Genomic DNA, 26,957 nt, shown 5'->3' with positions numbered 1-26,957 from the left:
GGAACTAAATGGGGACGGGTGATGTCTAGGTTGAAGGGGATGGGATGGCAGACCTCCCAACAGTTGATTTTACAAATTCATAATTTTGATGTCCATAATTCAGAATTTTACATCAAAATTCATAATATGGCACATAATGCAACTTTTCAGGGGAAAAAAAGTATGCACGCCAAATGGGCATACGCGTTGCGCTACATTCATGTGAAAAATGACTATTATTTCCAACAGTCTGTAGTTCTTGGACTACATGTACAATGTCAGGCCTATCATTAGCATATTCTGCTATTTATAGAAAGGTTATTGAACAGATACATTTTAAAGAAAAAATTGTTTTGTTTTGTTTTTTCTATTTTGCTTTTTCCTTACACATCCTAATTCTCTTGATATTGAATAAAAGAACAATGGCCATACAATGTATGACTAGGTTATGAAGAAAGAGTTGATATATGCAACTCGACTAAGCGTACAGAAGGATTTCATAGCGCGAGTCTGTGACCGTGCCAACAAGAATCGCAATACAACGCATCAATATTGACCATCCGAAAACAGTCAGTAATTTTGATCACTCTTATACCATCTGGCACAGCGTTTCTCAACCTTTTTACCCTTGAAATAATATTCATGTCTCAGGGAACCTCTACATAAAAATTTGTCACGTACAGCTCCTGTCCACTGACCACGATAGGCCGCTTCACACTGGCACCATATAGACGTTGCTAAATATATTCCCTATGATTATTATACTTTTAAATGATACTAGCCCAAACCTCTCCTGCATTGGTGCAGCACCCTCTCCTCCATCCCTCCGCCCTCCCCTCCACTCACTCCTCCCCCTCCCTCCACCGCCCTCCCTTCACCCCCCTCCCTCGGAGATAGATTTAAACTTTAAAATGTGAATAACTTTAAATATATAACACCGATTTCAATGAAACGTCTTCCATTAGCACCAAAAGGACGACAGTAAGGTGGGCCTAAAATTGTTGCACTATCGTGTACCGGTTTGGCTGTAGTTCAGGAACAAACAAACGAACGAGAGTTTTAGTATATAGATAGATACAGGTTGAAGACTTTATTATAATACCCAAGAATTTTCCAATAATATGCCATGTGTATAATAAAATTATGAATATGAAAATTAAACACAAAAATTACTCAAAAATGCATTTCATATGATTAGCAAGGATGTGCAATTCTGCTCTCATTGGTTCTAGTCCTGGGGAAAACAAACCCACATATGACCACTAATTGCAGTAATTTAGAGTATAATGTCATCTTGCTTATTGAAGTACATGTTGGTACTTGAAGTAAATTCACACATTCATTGATAATCAGCCCAAAAAGGTGGTAATTGGCTTTTCTGCTGTGTTTTATATTTTAACTCCGTCTTAATTAATTACTATAGTTATATAATCATGCACTTAAATTTAATATTTACTCATTACAGTTCCACCACTGATTTCCTGGCACTCTTAGTTCCAGAGCTTTGCTGGTTTATCCAGCCGGCCAAGGAAGTCAGCTATGGAAGAAGATAGATGTGCTGGCTCCAGCTGGGCTGGAGTTCCAGAGCCCCTGCCGCAGGTTGCAAATTTAAACCATCGATTGCCCATGGAAGTACCGATGAGGTCGAGATTGGCTGCCTTGCCCAGCCTAGGTGCCACATTTTCTAGGGCAGGAGGATTTCTCACGGAAACCCTAGCGGCCGAATTGACAAAATGAAATTACCGATTGTTTTGTGGAAAAACGTGAGGCGAAATTGGAATGGCGGAAATTAAATAAGTAAGCGGAATAGCCAAATATATCCGAGATCGAGTTTCTGCCTGCTCCACGTGCAACAGTCTTGCTCCACACCAGCAGCGACAGCCCCTGCTGCAACAGCCTGCCCCTGCCTTGGCCTGGTCCTCGTTGGCTGCTGACATCTTCGAGTGGCGTGGTAACCACTACCTTGTCCTGGTCGACTCATACTCAAACTGGTTCGAGGTGGATTTACTGACATCCCTCACGTCGGAGATGGTGATCCGAAAGCTGCGGAAACACTTCTCCACTTTTGGGTCCCCTGTCAGGCTGCAGACTGACAACGGCAGGCAGTTTACCAGCCGAGAATTCAAAAGTTTTGCGGACAAGTGGAATTTTGTGCATTTCACCAGCAGCCCTGAGTACCCACAGAGCAACGGACTTGCAGAACGGGCCGTCCGCAGCGCCAAGCATCTGATGGAACAGGCGAGACTTTCCAACACTGATTTGTACTTGGATCTCCTAAACCTCAGGAATGTTTCCAGGGATCCGGCCATGGGGTCACCTGCTCAGCGTCTGATGTCAAGGAATACCAGATCTACTATCCCGATTGCCCAGCGCCAGCTGCAACCTCGGGTGCTGGAGCCTGCCTCCGTGCAGAGGCGTATTCAAGAGAAGCATGACAGCCAGCGGCGTTCCCACGATCGGTCGTGCAGACCACTCGATCCTCTTTTGCCTGGACAGGTTGTTCGGTTGCAGACCGCCGGCGGTCACTCCCGTCTGGCCACCGTGGTTGGGGTGGCCGACTCACCTCGTTCGTACCTGGTGGACCATGAGGGCACCATCTACCGAAGAAGCCGACAACACCTGCTTGCGGTTAATGAGCCAAAGCCGCAGCCCCCGGGACCCTATGCCCCGCCGCTCTCATACCAGCAGCCGGCTGCCGTCCCGGCCAGCGTTCCTTGTATGCTTCGGTCCCCATATCGCGCGCCCGGTTCCCCTCTGCGCGGGTCCCCTGTTGCCGGTTCCCACTCTCCCGGTTCTACCACCGCACCTCCCTTCCCTGGTTCCCCTGCTGCCTCGTGTCCTCCGGTTTCTTCTGCTCTTTCGGGGGGAGGGGGAGACATTCGTACGCGCTCGGGCCGGATTAGTAAGCCACCTGTGCGCTATGGCGATTTTGCTTAATTCTGTTATTAATCCTGTTGTTGTGACAACAATCTGTTTAATTTTCTAGGGGGAAGGATGTAGATGGTTTATATGCAACCAATAACATAGTTACCTCAGTACCATTAACCCCGCCTAGTTAACATCAATCATAACGCCTTCCCTTCCTGGGTACAGTTCAGTAGAGGAACGTAGCCAGTGCTTGAAGATGTATGTAATACGCTGTGCTATCATTAAAAGATGTTGTACGCTTTAAGAGTTTGTGAAGTATTAATTTACATGGTGTCGGAAGTGGAAGACACTTGCGTCTCCTGTCTGTCGGGTTTTATTTCTTTCTTTTGATTTGTGCCTTTTTTGTGCTTAATCTCTCTGACCATGGCGTCCTCTTGCAGAAAGCCCGCGCAGCTTGTCTTTGATGCTGACATTTCTGAGCGCTGGGACACGTTTGAGTTTGATTTCACCCACTTTGTCAACGTCGCACATCGCGCTGATCCTGACTCCCTTAAAGCCTCCCTCCTACTCAACCTTGTCGGACCTGATGCCATGAAGAGAGCCAGAACTTTCACCTATGCTCCAGCGGTCCTGGGCGACGACGACGTGGAGATTACCCCTGCAGAATCTGCCAGTGACCCCGCTTGCCTGCTACGTAAGTTCAGGGAGATTTGTGACCTGCCCTCGAACCGCATTCTGCAGAGGGCACGGTTCTTTACAAGAAAACAGTTGCCGGATGAACCTGTTGAATGTTTTATTGCTGATTTGCGTTATCTCGCCCAGCGGTGCCGTTTTGGTGACATGACGGAGCAGCTCACTAGAGACATTTTAGTAACTGGCATGCGTGACCAGCAGCTACGATGTGAGCTTCTAAGGGATCCGGATCTAACGTTGGAAAAAGCTGTGCATGCCTGCAGATTGTCTGAGGTCGTTGTATTGCCAGATGACCACCAAGACTCGGCCAATAAGTCTATCAACCTGGCTGGGTGTAGGAGACCCCAGCCTCGGATGGTAAACAATGCTTTTCTGCCGCGTGCCAACCCAGGTCCTGGTGAAGTGCCCCAAAAAAGGTGCCCAAACTGTAACTACATGCACCATAGACTGTCTACCTGCCCTGCTTATGGCAAATTTTGTGACTTTTGTAAAAAGTTAAACCACTTCTCTGCGGCCTGTCGCTCGATCCGTTCCCGTGGGAGACAGGCACAGATTTCCAGACCCAGTCTAAACATGCTGAGGCAATCTGATGGCTGTTACGATTTACAGCCCAGCCTGGTCGACTCCTACGAGGCAGATCCAATTAATCCTCCTGAGAATTCGAATGTGTTTACCCTCCTACACACAACCGCCCAACGCTCTGATCCCTCTGTAGCTCTGACTGTCAATGGTGTGTCCTTCCTTGCAAAGCTGGATACAGGTGCGAAGGTCAACGTATTGTCAATAAATCTTTTCAATAAGATAAGGAATAATGAGCCCCTGGTTGTTGACAACGCTACGTTGCATGCCTATGGTGGAGAAATTCTAAGGCCTGTGGGGAGGGCTGCTTTAACTTGTGTGCTGCAAAAGGCAACGAGAAACCTCGTTTTCTATGTTTTGAACTCTGACAGTGTAACCCTGCTGGGCAACCGTGCGTGCCAAGATCTTGGCCTGGTGTCCTTCGACCGCACGGTCCACAAAGTGCAACTGTCGTTCAACCCTGTTGTGGAATACCAGGACCTGTTCAACGATGACCTGGGAAAGTTACCACTCACATATCGTATTTCCGTTGACCCAAACGTACAACCTGTAGCCCGCGCAGCTCACAGGGTGTCTCACGCCATGAAAGACAGGGTCGAGGCGATGCTGAATAACATGGTCGAAAAGGGGGTGCTAGAAGCGGTTAGCGATCCCACCGCTTGGGTCTCCACTATGGTTGCCACGATAAAGAAAGACAAGAATGAAATACGTGTGTGTATCAATCCGAAGGACTTGAACCTTGCAATCAGGCGACCACACCACCCCATGCGGTCTGTTGAGGACGTGGCGGCTCAGGTCGGGCAGGCCACCATCTTTTCGGTCCTAGACGCTAAGAACTCGTTTTGGCAGATCCCGTTGGACAAAGAGTCTTCTGACCTAACGACCTTCGCCACACCGTTTGGCAGATTCAAGTTCCTGCGAATGCCATTCGGCATCAATTCCGCTAGCGAGGTGTTCCAGCGAACTATGGAGCAGATATTCTCGGGCCTGCCATGTGCCATCATCGTGGATGATATCCTGGTTTATGGGAAAGACATTGCGGAGCACGACCTGAACCTCCGCAGCATCCTGGATCGGGCGCGGAAGGTCAATCTGAAGCTGAATCCCAAGAAATGCCGGTTCCGCGTCCCAGAAGTCACGTATGTGGGACACGTCTTCACCTCTAACGGACTAAAACCCGACCCCTTGAAGGCAGCTGCCATCTCCGAGATGGCAGCCCCCACCGACGTGCCAGGTCTACAACGATTCTTAGGCATGGTGAACTACCTGGGGAAGTTTATACAAAACCTCAGTGAGCTGAGTGCTCCCCTGCGGCAATTGACAAAAAAGGATATTGCCTGGGCCTGGCTCCAACATCACCAGCAGGCCTTTGACTGCCTCAAGTCGAAATTGATTGACACCCCGACGTTGCGGTACTTCGATGTAAGTCGCCCCATCACCGTCACCTGTGACGCTTCCAAGTTCGGTCTGGGTGCGGCTTGCCTTCAGTCTGTCGATGGATCGTTACATCCTGTCTCCTATGCCTCCCGCACCATGACGGACACCGAGCAGCGGTACGCTCAGATCGAGAAAGAGCTGCTCGCGGTGGTGTTCGCCTGCTCCAAGTTCAGAGATTTCCTGTTCGGCAGCAGATTTACGGTCGAAACCGACCACCAGCCACTGGTGACCATCCTAAACAAGCCAATTCACGCTGCCCCCGCCAGGCTGCAGCGTATGATGCTACAGCTCCAGCGTTTCGAATTCGACATCATCTACAAGAAGGGCACCGAGATGCACATTGCGGACACCCTATCGCGCGCCCCGCGGACCTCCTGTGATCGCCACCCCTACGAAACAGAGGACTTGCTTGTACTGGGCGTTAATTTCATTCCCACCAAGCAGCTACAGGTGTTGGCCGAGCACACCGCTGCCGATCCAGTTTTGCAGCGGCTTGCCACGGTGATTAAAGCAGGGTGGCCAACAAAGCGCTCCGCTGCGCCATCTGAAACACAGCCTTTCTTCCTGGTCCGCGACGAATTGGTGCTCCAGAATGGCGTCATCGTCAAGGGACATAAAGTTGTGGTCCCGTCCTCCCTGGTTGACTCTTACTATTGCGCAGCCCATAGCGGACACCCTGGGGTCGATGCAACACTCGCCCACGCTCAGTGCCAATTCTACTGGCCCGGAATGGCCAAATATATCCGAGATCGAGTTTCTGCCTGCTCCACGTGCAACAGTCTTGCTCCACACCAGCAGCGACAGCCCCTGCTGCAACAGCCTGCCCCTGCCTTGGCCTGGTCCTCGTTGGCTGCTGACATCTTCGAGTGGCGTGGTAACCACTACCTTGTCCTGGTCGACTCATACTCAAACTGGTTCGAGGTGGATTTACTGACATCCCTCACGTCGGAGATGGTGATCCGAAAGCTGCGGAAACACTTCTCCACTTTTGGGTCCCCTGTCAGGCTGCAGACTGACAACGGCAGGCAGTTTACCAGCCGAGAATTCAAAAGTTTTGCGGACAAGTGGAATTTTGTGCATTTCACCAGCAGCCCTGAGTACCCACAGAGCAACGGACTTGCAGAACGGGCCGTCCGCAGCGCCAAGCATCTGATGGAACAGGCGAGACTTTCCAACACTGATTTGTACTTGGATCTCCTAAACCTCAGGAATGTTTCCAGGGATCCGGCCATGGGGTCACCTGCTCAGCGTCTGATGTCAAGGAATACCAGATCTACTATCCCGATTGCCCAGCGCCAGCTGCAACCTCGGGTGCTGGAGCCTGCCTCCGTGCAGAGGCGTATTCAAGAGAAGCATGACAGCCAGCGGCGTTCCCACGATCGGTCGTGCAGACCACTCGATCCTCTTTTGCCTGGACAGGTTGTTCGGTTGCAGACCGCCGGCGGTCACTCCCGTCTGGCCACCGTGGTTGGGGTGGCCGACTCACCTCGTTCGTACCTGGTGGACCATGAGGGCACCATCTACCGAAGAAGCCGACAACACCTGCTTGCGGTTAATGAGCCAAAGCCGCAGCCCCCGGGACCCTATGCCCCGCCGCTCTCATACCAGCAGCCGGCTGCCGTCCCGGCCAGCGTTCCTTGTATGCTTCGGTCCCCATATCGCGCGCCCGGTTCCCCTCTGCGCGGGTCCCCTGTTGCCGGTTCCCACTCTCCCGGTTCTACCACCGCACCTCCCTTCCCTGGTTCCCCTGCTGCCTCGTGTCCTCCGGTTTCTTCTGCTCTTTCGGGGGGAGGGGGAGACATTCGTACGCGCTCGGGCCGGATTAGTAAGCCACCTGTGCGCTATGGCGATTTTGCTTAATTCTGTTATTAATCCTGTTGTTGTGACAACAATCTGTTTAATTTTCTAGGGGGAAGGATGTAGATGGTTTATATGCAACCAATAACATAGTTACCTCAGTACCATTAACCCCGCCTAGTTAACATCAATCATAACGCCTTCCCTTCCTGGGTACAGTTCAGTAGAGGAACGTAGCCAGTGCTTGAAGATGTATGTAATACGCTGTGCTATCATTAAAAGATGTTGTACGCTTTAAGAGTTTGTGAAGTATTAATTTACAGTCACAGAAGATCAAGACCTGGAAAATACTTCCTAAAGGGATTGTGGAAACAGTCAATTCTGGCTTTCAAAAGAAAATTGTATAAATACTCGGAGCAAAAAAGAAATTCAAACTCAGGAAATGAAGCTTATCAAATTCCTCCTGCAGGGAGATGGGACAGATTTTATAGGCCAGTAATATCATTCCATATTGAATTATTGAATGGCCTTAAATCTAAATTCATATTAAAATGCTTCTGTTTATCAGAAATTAATGTTTATTACACTCAATTAACCAAAGTACAAATAAACTCACAATACATTTACGAGAGTTCAACCACCTAAAAGAGCTGCAGCAGAGTAGGAACCAACATTTTGGAGAAAGTGATCGAGTTGAGCTGTGATAAATACAAATGTGAATTTGAAGATGGGAGACAGAAACAGAAAGATGTTATTTTACGCATTTCTTGACAATTGGACTTTACTCATTATTACTCAATGCACTTTTTTCAAAGTTTGCCATCTTAAATACAATAGTAAAAGAGAACACTAACAAAAGTGAGCAATAAACAGACTTCTGGACTCAGGGGTCAGGCAACATCTGTGGAGGGAAATGGACACATAACCTTTCCGGTTGAAAACATTCTTCAATGTATTCAGTGTTGTGGGGGAACAGTATGTGTGATGATACCATTAAAATGCAGAAAATATCTCATTTATCAACTCATATTTTCTTGTTATTATTTTTTAATGTTTTCCCCTGCTTAATTTTTCTGATTATATTATTTCTTACTGTTTCTGCCCATTTCCCTCCCATTCTTCCTCCCCAGCCCCCTGTGCAGTTTCCCTTGTACACACACATATGCATACATACGCATTGTATATATATAGGTGGAGACAGGAAGACAGTGGGAGAACTGAGAAGGGGGAGGGGAAGAGAGGGACAGAGGAACTATCTAAAGTTGGAGAAGTCAATGTTCATACCACTGGGCTGCAAGCTGCCCAAGCAAAATATGAGGTGCTGTTCCTCCAATTTCCGGTGGGCCTCACTATGGCACTGGAGGAGTCCCATGACAGAAAGATCAGACTGGGAGTATATATATATATATATAATATATAGGGCGGCACGGTAGCGCAGCGGTAGAGTTGCTGCTTTACAGCGAATGCAGCGCCGGAGACTCAGGTTCGATCCTGACTACGGGTGCTGCACTGTAAGGAGTTTGTACGTTCTCCCCGTGACCTGCGTGGGTTTTCTCCGAGATCTTCGGTTTCCTCCCACACTCCAAAGACGTACAGGTATGTAGGTTAATTGGCTGGGTAAATGTTTTTTTTTAAATTGTCCCTAGTGGGTATAGGATAGTGTTAATGTATATATATACACACACACACACACACACACACACACACACACACACACACACACATATATATAGCTCTAGTTTCTTTCTTGTGATTTCCTCTAATTATGTTCAGCAACCTTTTTCTTTCAATCTCTCTCTCTATATCTATCTATCTCTCTATATATACCATGTGCTGAGAACCATGTGCTGAGATGTATGTGCATGACACATATATATATATATATATATATATATATATATATAAAATTGTATTTTACGTTTGATTTATATTATTCCAATAGTGCCGTGGTGCGATTGAATACTTGTGAATGCCAAAGACAGCAGTCTTGACAACAGGGCTATCATCAAGATGAACTAGGGGAAGAAATTTGTCAATTGTGCTTAGAGACACCTTGTGCTGCACTGAGCCTATCTGGTCAGTGGGAGATGACTCCCATGTGAAACATAGAAAATTAGGCCAGTTTTTTTATCAGCATACAAAAGAAAATTAATACCAATACTAGATAATTCCAGAAACACTCAATACCATCTATAGAGGAAAACTAAATTAATTTTAGAGTGCATTTTCATTAAGTTTCACAAATGATGCTCGTTTATAGTAAATGTTTGAATTATTCTTGCATTTATATCTTTTAATGTAATACAATCAAAACCCAATGGGAAAATTAGTGCTTTTATATTCAAACTCTTCTGTTTCAGTTTCTATTGACACCACAAAAAGAACTTCAACTTTGAACAATAAAAATACTTCCATGGATTATATTTCCAAAGCATTAGAGTCATAGAGTGACACAGTGTGGAAACAGGTCCTTCGGCCCAATTCACCCACACCGGCCAACAATGTCCCAGCTACACTAGTCCCACTTGCCTGCGCTTGGTCCACATTCCTCCAAACCTGTCCTATCCACGTACATGTCTAACTGCTTCTTAAACAATGGGATAGTCCCAGTCTCAACTACCTTCCCTGGCAGCTTGCTCCATACACCCACCACCCTTTGTGTGAAAGTTACCCCTCGGATTCCTATTAAATCTTTTCCCTCTCACCTTGAACCTTTGGTCCTTGATTCCCCTACTCTAGGCAAAAGATTCTGTGCATCTACCCGATCTATTTCGCCCATGATTTTGTATGCCTCTAAGATCTCCCCTCATCCTCCTGCCCTCCATGGAATAGAGACCCAGCTTACTCGACCTCTCCCTATAGCTCACACCCTCTAATCCTGGCAACATCCTTATAAATCTTTTCTGAACCCATTCAAGCTTGACAATATCTTTCTTACAACATCGAAGGTATTTATTCACAAAATGCTGGAGTAACTCAGCAGGTCAGGGAGCATCTCAGGAGAGAAGGAATGGGTGACGTTTCGAGTCGAGACCCTTCTTCAGACTGAAACGTCACCCATTCCTTCTCTCCCGAGATGCTGCCTGACCTGCTGAGTTACTCCAGCATTTTGTGAATAAATACCTTCGATTTGTACCAGCATCTGCAGTTATTTTCTTATATATTTTTCTTACAACATGGTGCCCAGAACTGAACACAATATTCTAAATGTGGTCTCACCAACGTCTTCTACAACTGCAACTTTACCTCCCAACATCTATACTCAATACTCTGACTGATGAAGGCCAAAGTGCCAAAAGCCTTTTTGACCACCTTATCTACCTGCGACTCAACCTTCAAGGAACCATGCGCCTGTACTCCTGGATCCCTCTGCTCTACAACACTACCCAGAGGCCTACCATTCACTGTGTAGGTCCTGCCTTTGTTCGACATCCCAAAATCCAACACCTCACACTTTTCTGTATTAAATTCCATCAATAATTCCTCCGCCCACCTGGCCAATCGATCCAGATCCTTCTGCAATTTTTCACAACCATCTTCACTGTCTGCAAAACCACTAACTTTTATATCATTCTCCCATAGATTTCTCAATGCATTCTCTAAAGAACTTAACTTACAAGTACAAATAAGTGAAGGAATAGATAAATGCAAAACAAAAGTTTTATTCCAATTCCTTCACTCAATATATTTTGATCTTATTTGTTTTAATCAATTATAATATGCAGGCATAGATGGAACATCAGTATTTGTTGTATTTGCAAAGGTGGCAGCAACAAGCTCTCTTAAACCATTGCAGTCTAATCCAATTTCTCCACTAAATATATTTTGATTCAATTTATTAGTTTTAATCAATTTCAATTATAATATGTAGGCATGAATAGAACACCAGTATGTATTGTCTTTGCAAAGGTAGTAGCAACAAGCTCCCTTAAAGATCAAACCTATATCTAGAGTAGTAGACTAGTTATGCATGCCAAATCTTAACCGGAATAAACCAAACACAAAATGCTGTAGATGGGAGAAATCCAAAAAGTCAGTTATAATAACCATTCTATTTTAAAGCCCCTTTACCCATTCCTTGCATACAGACCACTTCCATCACAATCTCTGTTCCTCAGGCTTAGCCTTCTTCCTTTCTAGCACACTAATTCTGGTGACTGCAGCAACCAATGAATTTTACTCTCTATTACCTTGGCCACTTTAAGACTCAAATTACATCCCTTACCCAAGTTATGGTCAGTCAACAAATATTTGTTTGGTTAACCAACTATTTAGTTTACACCAAAATGCCCAAACACTATTACATGTTTGGATAATAAAAGTGTTGAATAAATGTAAGCTTGCGCACATTCCTATTAAGCAATGTGCTGTGTATTAAAATGGTGCAAATTGTCTCATTGCATTGAATTATATAGTATTGCTAAACACGAGGTAATGTTTAAAGTGTACTTAAATAAATCTCAATATTCTTTACATATGGCTACGAAAAAGATATAAACTACATTTGCATAGCAACAATTGCAATGGTTTGTCCTAAGAGTTTATTACAATGTGTGAAATTATTCATAGATTTTAGCATGGCCTTATACAGCTGCCAGGTTTTGCAAGTCATTACATGGTAGCATAAAACAAAATTAAAAGCCATCACTGCATGAATGGGAAATCCGAGTGCTTTACTTGCAACTACAGGTGCTCTTCGACTTCCAATGGGGTTCCGAGAAACCCATCAGAAACGGAAAGTATTGAAAGTCAAAATGCATTGTAATACACGTTATCACGTGGCCGGAAGAGTGGCGGCCGTTTGCACCGTCGCAAAATCGAACTATCGCAAGTCGAAACATCGTAAGCTGGGGAGCACCTGTATAGCCACACTATCAGTCCACTTCATGCAACTGTCCACCTCTTTTGTGTCCCCTGAGGTGTTACTTTATGCCCATTAAAATCAATGGATATTGTATATCTGGATATTCAAAATAAATCACCTTTGAAAATACCCGGGGTTGATAACTACTAGTCCAGACGGAGGATTGGTTAAATGTCAAATGACGGCAGAAATAAACAAGAGATTGAGGTTTGTAGACTGTGACTGGTGTGGTGCAACTGGGAACAGAACTGATGCCTTAGCTACTCATTATATACTTTTTAAATGACAGATGAAAAGACAGCACACAGCATGTCCAGCTTCAGAGATGACAAAGCTGGGGGGCAACTTAAAATAATACAAAGAGTAGCACGGTGGTGCAGCGGTAGAGTTGATGCCTTAGAACACCAGAGGTTCGATCCTGACTACGAGTGCTATCTGTATGGAATGTATACATTCTCCCCGTGACCTCGTGGGTCTTCTCCAGGAGCTCCGGTTTCCTTGCGCACTCCAAAGACGCACAGGTTTATTGATTAATTGGCTTCGGTAAAAATGTAAATTGTCCCTCGAGTGCAGGATAATGCTAGCGCACAGGGATCGCTGGTCGGCATGGAATCGGTAGGCTGAAGGCATCACACCAGCCTATGTGCAGATGAAATACATTTTCTCAAGCCCCACAAATTAAAAATAAAAAGTGATTCTGAAAGAGGCTGACAGGAAAGATGCTCAGGGACTGCTCCCTCTAGGTAGAGAATTTAGAACTAAGGAGAAATAGTCTCACGATAAAGGGGTTGGTCAATGACTTAATAGGAAAATTTCTTGATGCAGATGCTTGAAAATCTTTAGAATCCCTGACCATGAGATCTGTGGATCTTACATCATTGGGTATTATTGGGAATTAATAAACAGTTAGTCTAAAGACTATATATATATATATATATATATATATAGTATAAAAAAATAACTGCAGATGCTGGTACAAATCGAAGGTATTTATTCACAAAATGCTGGAGTAACTCAGCAGGTCAGGCAGCATCTCGGGAGAGAAGGAATGGGTGACGTTTCGGGTCGAGACCCTTCTTCAGACTGATGTCAGGGGGGCGGGACAAAGGAAGGATATAGGTGGAGACAGGAAGATAGAGGGAGATCTGGGAAGGAGATGGGGAAGAGAGGGACAGAGGAACTATCTAAAGTTGGAGAAGTCGATGTTCATACCACTGGGCTGCAAACTGCCCAGGCGAAATATGAGGTGCTGTTCCTCCAATTTCCGGTGGGCCTCACTATGGCACTGGAGGAGGCCCATGACTAGTCTAAAGACCAGTGGTTTGCACATTTGTGCACAAGATGGGTTTTCACTTCAGCAAAGGATATCCGCCGCCATTGCCCGTACTGGCCTACATGGGATTCCAGACTCACCACCCCGCTTTAACTGATGTACCTATTGAAATACAGCAGTTACTCCCAATCCATTGAATCTTGAAAAGTGTCCTGACAAATACCAGGAAAAGTGTGCAAATAAGGGTTATCCAGCATTTGACAACTAAACTAAAAAATTATGCATTTCATTTTAACTTCCAGCCTACTCAACACAATCACCAGGTGCATTTTTGCACAATAGTAGGGCAACAGAAATGGTACCATGGTGATAGAGTTAACTCCGAATGAGCACAAACACAAATTGCCAGCGAAATTCAGCAGTTGCGCAGCATCAGTGGGGAAAAAGAAATTGTAGATATTTCGGGTGAAGATCCTACTAGACAGTATATCATCCCTCCACACTCTAGTAGGGTCTCAACCCGAAATGTCAATTATTCCTCTCCGTCCAGAGATGCTGCTCGACCCGCTGAATTCCTATAGCATTATGTCTTTATGCTCCTGCTCATCTGCAGCCTCGTGTGTCTCCGAGATAGAATGAGCCTGAAATTCTACAATATTAACTGCAGATATACAATCATGAAATATTATGGCACCAAGTCAAACCCTGGCAAAAAAAAATCTTCTCCTAATTACCACCCACCTTCCTCAACTGAGGATTTAGTACAAAAACATCAAGTGCATAGTATATACAGTAGGCAGACCTCCCAAATTTTGATTTTACAAATTCATAATTTTGATGTCCAAAATTCAAAATTTTACATCAAAATTCATAATATGCCAAATGCACGTACGCGTTGCACCACATCCGTGTGTGAAAAATGACTATTATTTTCAACAGTCTGCAGTTCTTGGACTACATATACAATGTCAGGCCTATCATGAGTATATTCTGCTATTTATAGAAAGGTTATTGAACAGCGATACTTTTTGCAGCACAAAGAAAAAATTGTTTTGTTTTGTTTTTTCTATTTTGCTTTTTCCTTACACATCCCAATTCTCTTGGTATTGAACAAAAGAACAATGGTCATAAAATGTTTGACTAAGTTATGAAGAAAGAGTTGATATATGCGACTAAGCATACGGAAGTACGAAGTTAATTCGCACATTAGTTGATAATCAGCCCAAAAATGTGGTAATTGGCTTTCTAATGTATTTTATATTTTAACCCAATCTTAATTAAATTAATATAGTTATATAATCTTACACTTAAATTTAATATTTACTCATTACAGTTCCACCACTGATTTTCTGGCACTCTTGGTTCCAGAGCTCTGCTGGTTTATCCAGATAGATGTGCTGGCTACAACTGCAGAAGAACTGAAAAAGTTAATTACTTTAGGAAATACCAAATAATTTAGCCAATGGAATGTTGGCCTTCATAACAAGAGGAGTTGAGTATAGGAGCAAAGAGGTCCTTCTGCAGTTGTACAGGGCCCTAGTGAGATTGCACCTGGAGTACTGTGTGCAGTTTTGGTCTCCAAATTTGAAGGACATTCTTGCCTCAAAGGACATTGAGGGCGTGCAGCGTAGGTTCACTAGGTTAATTCCCGGAATGGCGGAACTGTCGTATGTTGAAAGACTGGAGCAACTAGGCTTGTATACACTGTAATTTAGAAGGATGAAAGGGGATCTTATCGAAACATAAGATTATTAAGGGGTTGGACACGTTAGAGGCAGGAAACATGTTCCCAATGTTGGGGGAGTTCAGAACCAGGGGCCACAGTTTAGGAATAAGGGGTAGGCCATTTAGAACAGAGATGAGGAAAAACTTTTTCACTCAGAGTTGTAAATCTGTGGAATTCTCTGCCTCAGAAGGCAGTGAAGGCTAATTCTCTGAATGCATTCAAGAGAGACCTAGATAGAGCTCTTAAGGATAGCAGAGTCAGGGGGTATGGGGAGAAGGCAGGAACGGGGTACTGACTGAGAATGATCAGCCATGATCACATTGAATGGTGGTGCTGGCTCGAAGGGCCAAATGGCCTACTCCTGCACCTATTGTCTATTGACCAATTGGGAATGGATAATAAATGCTGCCCTGGTCAGTAATGCCACATTTCACGAATGAATAAATCTCAGACTGCATATTAAAAATAAAATAAATATGTTCCAGGAAAATAGCAAATGAATATTCAGCAAACCAAATGAGGTATTTAATATATCATAATCCTGTAAAGTCATCAAAGTGTCACAGCTGATGTTTTCTTTGAAAATGTAATCATTGTAGCAAAGTGGGGTTGACATAGAAAAAAGTTAATTACTTTAGGAAATACCAAATAATTCAAAATGGTACTAAGAAAAAGCAGTAAGATTGTTATTTTATTTCAGGACAAATGTTTGAGTAAGTAAATGAACATTAAAAAAGATGAATACTGCAAGTTACCGGAAATCAAATAATTTCCAATCCAAATCATGGTTATTTTCTGCAAATACTGAAAACAAGTTCCATATATCTGATTACTCTTGAATATCCTATTACTTGTAGCCCACTAGGAATCATAGGCTTTAAGATTTCCCTGCATCTTTAAAAGATGTGCAACCTTAGTATGGAAAGCATACTTTCAAAGTGAATTATTAGTGCAAAATTTATTAGAATGTTAGAGACCTGTATTTATAAAGTGAAAAGCAGTGGAATCAGGAAAGGCTGCAGAAATGCTACTGTTTTACAATTTGAAAGATTTCTTACAGTATTACAAAAGTAACCTGAAGATAGTTGATTACTCGGCTATTTTGTTACTACAGAATCTAAAACGAATGAGACCAATAATACTCATCTTTTTCACCATTATTGAACAACAGATTATGCAAGCTTAGTATTAGAAAATCAAGAATGCACATGCACCCAAAACCAAAATCAATACAAGTTTTTAAACTGTAAACTGGATTAAAAGAATTAATTGAGTTCACTTTGGTGCTTTTCAAATGCCGAATAATATCAGATCATCAATAATGTTATGTCATAAAATGTTCAAACGCTTTTTTCTTTCAGTTCTATAAAGCAACCGACAGAATCCAAAGAAAGGAAAATGAGCTTGACATGTTCTGTGCAGCAATTATTTGGAAATCATTTCATATAGCTTCAAACATAGTCCTCCACCAAGTGAGAAAGATCATGAAAGTCCACTATACTGGGAAAAAATGTGCCGTTAATGTCAGGCTAGAAATGGGCCTAAATGATTGAAGTATCATTTCAGCTAGAGTGAAATATGACAGATATGGACAGACTAAATACTGGGCAATTTGTTATTCATTAGGACTAATTTCACAACCACTGTAGCTGAATTAGTACCAATTTTAATAACATTCTAGAAAAGCACATTTATAGCCTTTTAAATGAAATCTTAGCTGCAAAAGAAAGAACCTGTCCATACACCAATTAATTACGCCCGATCTAAAAATTGAGAGTTGTGAATTGATGTACACGTTAGTTCAGTTTGCAGCTCATTACTTCACAATTCACTTTAAAAGTACAAAATAACTGTTGTTAATGTATTGATGTTTTTAAAAGGAAGCCTCAATTAATTTTCACAACAGAGTTTATCTTTAACAAGAAAAATATATATTCAATAAAAACTGAACGGAATAAATTGCAGAAAACAAATGATCCATTTGCTCACTTGTAACATAATACAAAAGAACAGTTTAATAGTTGATGTGATATTAATTACACTATGTGTGTATGTGCAATAAAAGGACTAAAGTTTTATATTATGAGAAGGCATGAAGCTATGAATGATTTAATATTGTTAAAGTTATCAGTTTGTTATTGTGTAATGAGTAAACAAGTCTATATATTTTTAACATGATTACCAACTTTTAAATGTTTTTCGCCCCTACCTATCAAGTCTGCTTGTCGTATTGAAAATTACTAGATCTCTTCAGTGTTGCTAATATTCCATCAAACCGAACCTAATGTACGAAAAGCTTTATTCAAGTCAGCTCCACTACTCACATAATGATAAAAAAAATTGGTAACAAAATACACTAGTCATTTTCGAAATTATATAAATGTCTGCAGTCTTTTCACAATGTTGCACAAACAAGGGTATTTAATGTGCCCCCCATCATCCCACACCCATTTTGCAGTCAAGATCAAATTTGAGACTCGCTGGTTTTACAGGACTAGACAAGTTTCCAAAATTACAAAGAAATGTGGTAATAGATTTAATTAGTCAATCAAAAGGAGTATATTTTGAAGCCACGAAACAACTTATAGCATTGTTCAACGTCAGATCAATGATTGCACTGAAGCAAGTGCAGTACTTCCAGGAAGTCCAGACATTACATATAGATTTTGCACAAATGCAGTAATAACTGCTCTATACATTTGTCTTTGACGGTAGAGTATTTAACGCTTCTCCTGATTTGTTAAAAATATACAGATTTGTTCCTTTTTTCTCCCCAAGTCATTAATTTCCTTGCTAGAATACAACTCCACAGATAATTCTCTGCCAGTTGGCATAGTGTGAGATTGTTACTTAACCTTAGAAACATTACAGAACAGCCCTCTCCTATTGTCACCAAACATTCATATGTAGACGTTAGAAAGAAAATCAACACTCTCAATCCTTACCACAAATAGTCATAAATCTCCTATTTTGACATTATCCAAGAACAGCAATGTTTTTCACACCAATTTGATATCAAACTTGGGAGTTACTGGTATGCGAGATTTGACAGCTTACTTAGCTGCATTGTGACATTATTAATTTCCAACAGCTTTTCAGTTAAGGTAAATGTATTTTGGAGTTTTGCAGCAAAGGAACACTCAGTACTAGAAATCAACCTCAATATAATGAGGAAAGGGTAATGATCCACATGAAATGAGTTTCGTAGATTTCATAAATTTTGATTATACAAGGTCAAATCCTCAAACAGACCTTAATATTTGGTGCCAGGTCGACAAACCTACTAATTTTTATTCACAAAAATACAATTGGCAGTGATTGGCTGTATGACAAATGTGAAAGAGAATAACAATCTAAAACTGCTGAATTATGCCATGTTATGCTGCAGTTAAATGAAATAACACTCTTAAGTACCACTACCCAATTAATAAATAAAAATGTGATCTCCATTTTGAAACAACTATCTTTTCTTGTCAATATTATTAAGGCAAACCAGGAACCAAACAAACAAATACATTATACAATTTTAGCCAATGAAACTCAGAATATACCGGTAGGAACATGTCGGACAGAATATTACAACACTTACGTAAGCTAGGATTTTACCCTCCACCACCTAAATAATAACAGAGTGCCGCATTCTCTCGCCGAAAACAACGATTCAAATGTTTAATCAAAAACTAGAGATCGGTCACTCCAAAATCCTTCAATATTTATAAACTTTTCAATGTATACAAAATAATCATCTACGAAACAAATTTAAGAAACATGTATGCTGCGATGCAAATGTCGATTCTACATGAAAGTTTTCCTGGTAGACATGTGGTTCTATATTATTTCAGCAATTGCACCCAAATTTATACCCGTCTGAAAACCTGTTTAATGAAATGTCACACAGCCTCTATGGTATTGCAGCCATTTCATTATGTTTCACATTTAATGCTTCGTGCTACAGGTTGAGTGAAATAATAATTGTGTATTTCGCGTTAAAAGCACATAAACAATCACGTCAACGTTTCAGTTTCCTACACCTCAGAAGATGTCCTTCATATAGACAACATAATGCACATTGCGGGTCAATTGAGAAATAAATTGGCCCGAGTTTCTTTTTTTTTTGTTGTCCTTCCGTTCCAATCTCTCACTATTTTCCTCTCTCCTCCCTGTCCCGCCATCTTGGAGATCAGCAGCCATTTTTAACGCGGAGCGAAACTTCAACCGATACACAACACAAACCCACAAGCCCAGAGACTTGGTTGGCAAAGCAGGACGAGAGCAGAGGAGGATGAAAGAGTAACCAGTTTTAATGCAACTCCTCGGAACAAAAGATTTGCCGTCCACACCACACGTTCAACATCTGCAAATATCCCTGTTCATATGCACCAATGCTTCTCAAGTTATCATATGCACATAATAAATATGACAACATTCAACGAGGCTGCCCTTTGGAAAAGTAGGGATGTTCTTTGTAAGCCCGGTTTTGTGGTGCAAGAGAAAATAATGCAGAAGTTTGCCATTGCAGTACGTACATTCAAACAATGCATTTAAAAAGGCAGTGTTTCTCAGCTCTTACCTTTATTAGTAAGGCCTTCGTTCTGGCGCCATCTTCATGAACCTTCAGAAATCCAAAGAGTCGGCTGTGCGATAGCGACAGAGAGATGACATACGTTAACATCGGTTTTAATTTATGCACAAACACTAAAACTCAATCAAAAACACAAGACAAAACTTGCAGAATTTTCTAACCTATTGAGGGCTGCAATAGAGTCTCTCTCCTGGGGCGTCAGAGTTGGAAAGTCATCCTCAATTTCACTCGGTTTTCCCGCCGCCATTTTCTTTTCCTCATCACCGAATGATACTCCACAGGATTTCATGGGCTTACAGAGAGATGAAAAAAAATTGTTTGCAATTTATATTTTTATTATTCTTTATTATTTCCGTGTACTTTTTTTGTTTTTTCACATCCTTCAAGCTCTTGCTCCTGTCTGCCGCGCGCTGCTGAAGTCCTCGTTTGTTCGGGAAAATTAAAAGAGCGCTTAAATGATATTAGGAAGAAAAAAAGAGAAAACTTCAAAGCAGAAAGTTGTAATTGTGTCACACCGAATCCACGCCGTAAGCGCACAGGCAGCAACCCCACTCCCCGCCAATGACTAGCAGCCGCCCGCACCACGTGTCCTTGTGTTGATTTACGTCAGCCCGTGCTGCGGGATCGACTGATACCAGGGCCCGCCCCTTCCGGTCAACGTCAGCCTCCATTGGCCCATCCGCCCGTCCGTCAACGCAAACGCCGTACACGTCAGCAATGTTAGGGTTCGCCGGGCTATAAAAGGAATGTTGGCTGCGCGTAACTTTAGTTCTGTTTCGCGTTCGTTTGTTGCGTGGGAGTGGGAGTGGGAGTGGGAGTGGGAGTGGGAGTGGGAGTGGGAGTGGGAGTGGGAGTGGGAGTGGGAGTGGGAGTGGGAGTGGGAGTGGGAGTGGGAGTGGGAGTGGGAGTGGGAGTGGGAGTGGGAGTGGGAGTGGGAGTGGGAGTGGGAGTGGGAGTGGGAGTGGTTTTGTCGCCCACTGCGCAATGATTCGGGTATCACTTTACGTATTTGCAGTTAAATTTGATGCTGACAATTGTTGGCCGTTAATTGAACTTGGGGTTTTTTTTCCAAACAATGTAGGGGTTATTATTTATTGCCCCCGATGCGGCAATCTTTTCCAGTTCATTTGAAAGTGGAATGGAGGGTAATTCAGAAATATTCGTAATCTCATCCCCACAGCTTTCAAAACAAATCGGTTGTACTCCCGGCGGCTTATTTATCCTGTTCGTAGTTGCAATTACTTGTTTTAAAACCACCCAGAGGGGCGACGCCGTGCAACAAAAAAAAAGGAGCCCAACCCTTGTTCAGTCATCTTGTGAAATTTGGCAACCGTTTGGTAGTTTTAAAATTCTGAGTGCGTGACTATTAGTAATGTTCTGGCCAAATTGTACATGATTCCTTTCAATTCAAATTAATTTGTCTCGAATAAGAGGCATATTTAAAGCCACAATTGTTGGCGCATTAGTTCAAATCCTAGCCATATGGACACATTTCTAACTAGTATGGATAGTTTTGTTTCTCTGTAGGGACAGGACTTTTTTTTACAGGGCATGGAGAAACGTAGAAACATTGTTCCAGCCATAATTGCAGTCAAACTTATCGTAAACGGCTACCATGGACAATCTACATCGAGTGTACCTTGCAGGATGCTTGTTAGTTTTTTTAGCCTTAACCGTGTGGACATGGCAAAGGGTTTTTGGTCACCAGTATTTGCAGTTTCAGATGTTAATAGGATATTATCATATCATATATACAGCCGGAAACAGGCCTTTTCGGCCCACCAAGTCCGTGCCGCCCAGCGATCCCCGTACATTAACACTATCCTACACCCACTAGGGACAATTTTTACATTTACCCAGCCTATTAACCTACATACCTGTACGTCTTTGGAGTTTGGATATTGTAGTTGTTTAATCCAGTTCTTGTTTATTTAGTTAGCAGAGAGAATTGAACTGGCATTGGCCAAAGGAAATAATGGTTGAATACCACGTGTAGCGTTCTAGAATGTAGGTAAAAAGCACATGTGATAATTTTTCGTCGAAGGAAAAGCATCCACATCCGATTTGTTTAATTCAGTTCTTTGGTTTGGTGTATGGTTTCATATGTGCACTGAGCTTCAGACACAGTGGAGGTCAGTTGCACCTATTTGCCAAAACGTTTCTTTGTAATGCCGTTTGTAATGTAAGTAGGATTCCTAAAGAAAAGTATTCTCAGTGTTAACATTCATCATGCTGAAATAGTAAGATCTTCATGCCATGTAGAATTAACAAAAGGTGAAAGGCCATTTAGTCTGACCAAGAGGTTTTGTAACCTTTGAATTTTCCTATTTCCTTGAGTTCCAGTTTTTCTTTTGCAAATTTGCAAATCTTCCAAATTGTTCGATTCTGTAGTTCTTTCTTGATTTTTGGTTTTCAGATCCACTCGTATAATTCCACCTTTGGCCTTTTTCTCTGTTCCTGAGACATGTGAACTGTATGAAAGCAGTCGGTCGAGTGCAGGATTAGTACATCTAGAATCTTCTAAATTCCAACAATGCCATGTATTATTCCTCTGACACATCTAAACACTTGTCCTAATTCTATGCCCCCCTAGTTTTAGATAACATCACAATGGGGAAAAGTTCCCTACTATCCACTGTATAAATTCCCCTCTCATGTCCTCCTAAAAGTCCCCAGCTCAGAGGAGAAAACACACAGCATAGTCAATCCCTCCATGACTGAATATTCCATTTCAGATGACATGCTGGTGAATCTCCTCTGCATCCTCTTTCAGTATAATCACTCCTTAGAATGTGGTGATCAGAACTACAACTACTTGAGCTGTGGTTTAACCAATGTTTTATTAAGTTGTAGACAGGATTCAGGCAACATTTCTTGTGGTATACCACTGGTCAAGTGCTTCCAATCACTGAAACAATTATCTATTGTCACCCTCTATCTCACCAAGGTAAATATGGATCTTCCTTTCCAGTATTTGAAAATGAACTAGATTATTTGCAATTACTGTGCATAAAACCAGCTTTTTTTTTCCATGAGCAGTAGCTTTACTCAACAGCCAAAAGTCTGTAGCCTCCTTGTGCTCCGGTATTTTATTTCATTCTTCACATGTTTAAATTATGTTTTATTTTTAATTGTCTACTGTATATCGTGTTATTTGCGTGCAAAGCACCAAGGCAAATTCCTTGTCTGTATACATATTTGACTAATAAAAAGTATTCAATTCAATGATAATATTAATGTACTGTATAAGAAAGGCCAGAGCAGACTTGGTGAGGAAACTTGGGGTCCTTTGGAGCGCAGGGGGCACTCCTGAGGACCTTCGACACTGGTGGCATCAGCCATTTTCTATGGTGTGGTCTGCTGGAGCAGCAGCATCTCAACTGCTGACAGGAAGAGACTTGATAAACTGGTCAAGAAGTCCAGGTTTGTCCAGGGATACCCCCTCGACTCAGTGCAGCCGGTGGGACAGAGGAGGATGATGGCAAAGCTATCATCACTGCTGGACAACGACTCCCACCCCATGCAGGAAACTGTCACTGCGCTGAGCAGCTCTTTCAGTGACAGACTTCACCCCAAGTGTGTGAAAGAGAGATATCAAAGGTCCTCCCTTCCTGCTGCCGTCAGACTGCACAATCAGCACTGCTCCCAGCAGACCAGTAAATAAAGATAATTACTGTTATTTTATTTTTTAATGAATGGTTATTTATTTTTGCTATCCACTTTGCTGCTGTAACCCTGCAATTTTCCCTGTTGTGGGATGAATAAAGGATTATTATTATTATTATTTATTATTATATTCCAATGTAAGATTTGTACCAATGCATTTTTGCCAGTGAACCAAGAAGCAGGATGACAACGTGATACATTTATGGTTAAGTGATTGCTGGGACATTGGGAACAGTTCCGAGGGAGGTTGGGCATATGCCTTGGTCTTCTTGCCTATGGTGTGCACAGCCTAAAGTTGTAGGTCAAGGGTAGACAGCCAGGCCAGAGCAGCATCAGTTGCTGGGTGGATGGCCTTGATGCCACCAGGAAAAAGCCTCAGTGAGCAGTCATTCATGATGTGTGGGATGGTCTGGTCTGTGTGACATTAGCCAGCCAGTCCTACTGGTGCGACCTCGCCCTCGGGGTCGTCCTGCTTCCCGGCCCTTGTCCCCAGTGTCCCCGCGGTTGTCTTCCCCTGGCGGAGTGGTTCCGGTTCCTGCGACCGCTGTGGTGCGCACACGGACTGGTCGTCTCATACGTCCCCCTGTCCGTTTCGTGCCTCCGGTTCTGGGGGGTCCTGTGGCGGTTCCCGGGGATTAGGCCACTCCCTGGGTCATCCCCCTCGGCACTGAGTGGACACGAATGGGGAGGGGTCTGGAGCTACGGGGTTTGCCTGAAGGGGCTAGTGTTTACTCGTGTGGGAAACTGAAGAGAGTGGATGTTCTGATGCTACATTAAAGTTACTGTTAATCCTTACCTGGCGTCTTGCCTGATTCCTGCTGCGTCCAGACCCACTACAATATTAATGCGTAGAGCACAGAGGTAAAGGAGATTCCAATGTATGTTGAGGAGAACATTTGTAGCCAATACTGTACACTTCTGGACCAATGCAGAAGATAGCCTTCTGTTCATCCCCGCATGTTCAAACTATAAGAACACCTTATAATCCCTTGGATCCTAGGATTCTTCCATTTCAATTCTATTTCTCCTCATCTTGCCAGCTACCTTCCTTTCCCCATCCATTTGTGCACACCTTTCTTTCCACTCTATCTGTCCCCTTTGTCCAATTGCTCTTCCACTGTCTCTTCAACCCACCAAATCTCCCTCTGTTTCTACATGTCTTCCTTCCTAGAAGTCCACCATTTGAACCCTTTTGTCTTCTCCCATTATCACCTCAAGTTGGTGACTGTCTCCACTTTTCTTTTTCCCCCTTGACTCATCTTGTGAGGATCCATCTTTCACTTACTAGTTTTTGCCCCACCACTCTCCCTCTATTTCCTTCTACCAGCTAACTCCCTTCTACTTCATCATTCGGATGCTAACATTGTCTGTTCATTTCCTTCCACAGATGCTGCCTGGCCCACTGAGTTTCTCCAGCAGTTTATTTTATTCCATGTAATCTCATAGGACTGTTTTTGAATATTTTGCAATTTGGTTAGCAGTGCAAAAATCTAAGATCAAAGTTTCCCAAAATCTAAGCCTCCTGTCTCACCAATATTCCTCCAAGGCACTGAGAACAATAACAATAGGCTGAGTGTAGTTTACCAATTTGCGTGCAACTCTTTAAGGTCATTATCATAACTGTCCTAAAGGGAACTGAGTTTGGTTAGGGTATGAAAAAGATGGTGCTGGGGTCATCATTGTAGTACTGCTGTGGAGCTGGGGAATATCAGAGCCACTACCTTCGTGGAATTGAAACTGGTTCAACAGGATCCAATTCTGTATTGCTGAAAGAAATCAACATCTTAAATGTTTTATTCTCCACTATTCTGGGTGCTTTGTACATTGCTGGCTCTTGTTTTCAGTTGCCTTTTGAGCCTGGAGGCAGTGATTACAGCCGCATAGAGTTTAAGTTATGCACTAACAGCCAGGAACGGATCATCATTCAAGAACATGAGTTTCAATTCCATCATGGCAGCTGGCATCATTCTCTCTTTTTCAACTCACTTGGCCTTGTGTCTACCTGATGACTCACTCTGCTTTTAAGCCTTTTTACTTCATCCTGAAGTGGATGTTAGTTGAATATCCGAGCTACGACTCCCCAATACTTACTAAAAAGAAATGAGTGGAAAATTGATAATTTATATAGATATGACTTACTTTTTAATTGCTGTTCTGTCAATAATGTTTATCAACCTATTGTTCTGTGTACAAACCCAGTTATATTAAAAATTATCACTTCTATCTGTAGGTAATATATTGGTTTGTCTGGAAAAATACGCTGCTTGCGTGGTTTAATAAAGTAAATATTGTCACGTAGTGTCTCTGCTGTTTTTACCCAATGGATGTTGAGGGGTTTGAAAATCACCAGAAAGGTCTCAGCATAAGGTGGTCTTACATTGCTGAAATTATTAATTGCACCACAACACAGGTTCAAAAATAGAGAGGAAATGTTCATACCTTTCAAAGGGAATAGATAAGCTAAAGGTTACTGAGAAATCCTGGCAGTACCAAGCAGAACTATTCACATATCTCAGCCAAAGTGCCAGGAAATTTATGATTTTATTGTGAATTAAGCAATCCTGAATTTGCTGTCAACCCACCTGATGATTTCCACATAGATTTGCTGTAATTCTCTGACGTTTATGCCAGTGCATCAACCAGCACCTCCTGTAGCTGCTTAGAGCTGGGACAGGATCCGCTAGCCCATTCATTTCAAGGCTTTACAGGAGTCAGGAAGAATAATAAGAAAAGGTTATTTTTTAATTGTTTGTGGCAATGTTAGTTAGTTTAAATTATGTTTTAGGTGATTAAATTGTATTTTTTAATTGAAAGATGTCTGCATTCACTTGGCAAAGCTTGTGCCTTGGTTCTGTCATATCTGAAAGGTTTTTTTGCCTTTTCAGTTGGAATTGCTCGAGCCCTCCCACATGACCAGATTACACAACTTAGTGGTTCCTCAAAGAGTCTCTCCAAATGAGACTGGGACACTCTAAATCAGAAGTGTCAGTATTGCAGTTGAGCAAGTGGGACTATGGAAGCATGAGAGAGGAGCTGGCCAAAGTTGACTGGAAAGATACCCTAGCAGGGAAGATGGTGGAACAACAATGGCAGGTATTTCTGGGAATATAATACAGAAGGTGCAGGATCAGTTCATTCCAAAGAGGAAGAAAGATTCTAAGGAGAGTAAGAGGCAACCGTGGCTGACAAGGAAAGTCAAGGACAGTATAAAAATAAAGGAGATGAAGTATAATGTAGCAAAGATGAGCGGGAAGCCAGAGGATTGGGACTCTTTTAAAGAGCAACAGAAGATAACTAAAAAGGCAATACAGGGAGAAAAGATGAGGTACGAAGGTAAGCTAGTCAAGAATATAAAGGAGGATAGTAAAAGCTTCTTTAGGTATGTGAAGAGGAAAAAATAGTTAAGCCAAATGTGGGTCCCTTGAAGACGGAAGCAGGGGAATTTATTATGGGGAACAAGGAAATGGCAGACGAGTTGAACCGGTGCTTTGGA

The 26,957-nt window shown here is 42.7% G+C and overlaps 1 protein-coding gene across 2 annotated transcripts in view; it reads right to left on the bottom strand.

Annotated features, from left to right (window-relative positions):
* kdm6a (lysine (K)-specific demethylase 6A) overlaps positions 1-20,343 on the bottom strand; it is a 172,451-nt gene extending 152,108 nt beyond the window's left edge. For both annotated transcript variants that reach the window (XM_078409220.1, XM_078409221.1), the window contains exons 1-2: positions 19,960-20,343; positions 19,787-19,850 (exon numbers count right to left, since the gene is read on the bottom strand). In XM_078409220.1, coding sequence (XP_078265346.1) covers positions 19,787-19,850; positions 19,960-20,087 — 192 coding nt within the window. In that variant the 5' untranslated portion in view covers positions 20,088-20,343. The remainder of the gene's footprint in view (positions 1-19,786; positions 19,851-19,959) is intronic.
* Positions 20,344-26,957: the final 6,614 nt, after the last annotated feature.

Source organism: Rhinoraja longicauda, chromosome 12, assembly GCF_053455715.1.
Source record: "Rhinoraja longicauda isolate Sanriku21f chromosome 12, sRhiLon1.1, whole genome shotgun sequence".
NCBI classification, from domain to species: Eukaryota; Metazoa; Chordata; class Chondrichthyes; order Rajiformes; family Arhynchobatidae; genus Rhinoraja; species Rhinoraja longicauda.
This window is presented reverse-complemented; position numbering and strand designations above follow the sequence as displayed.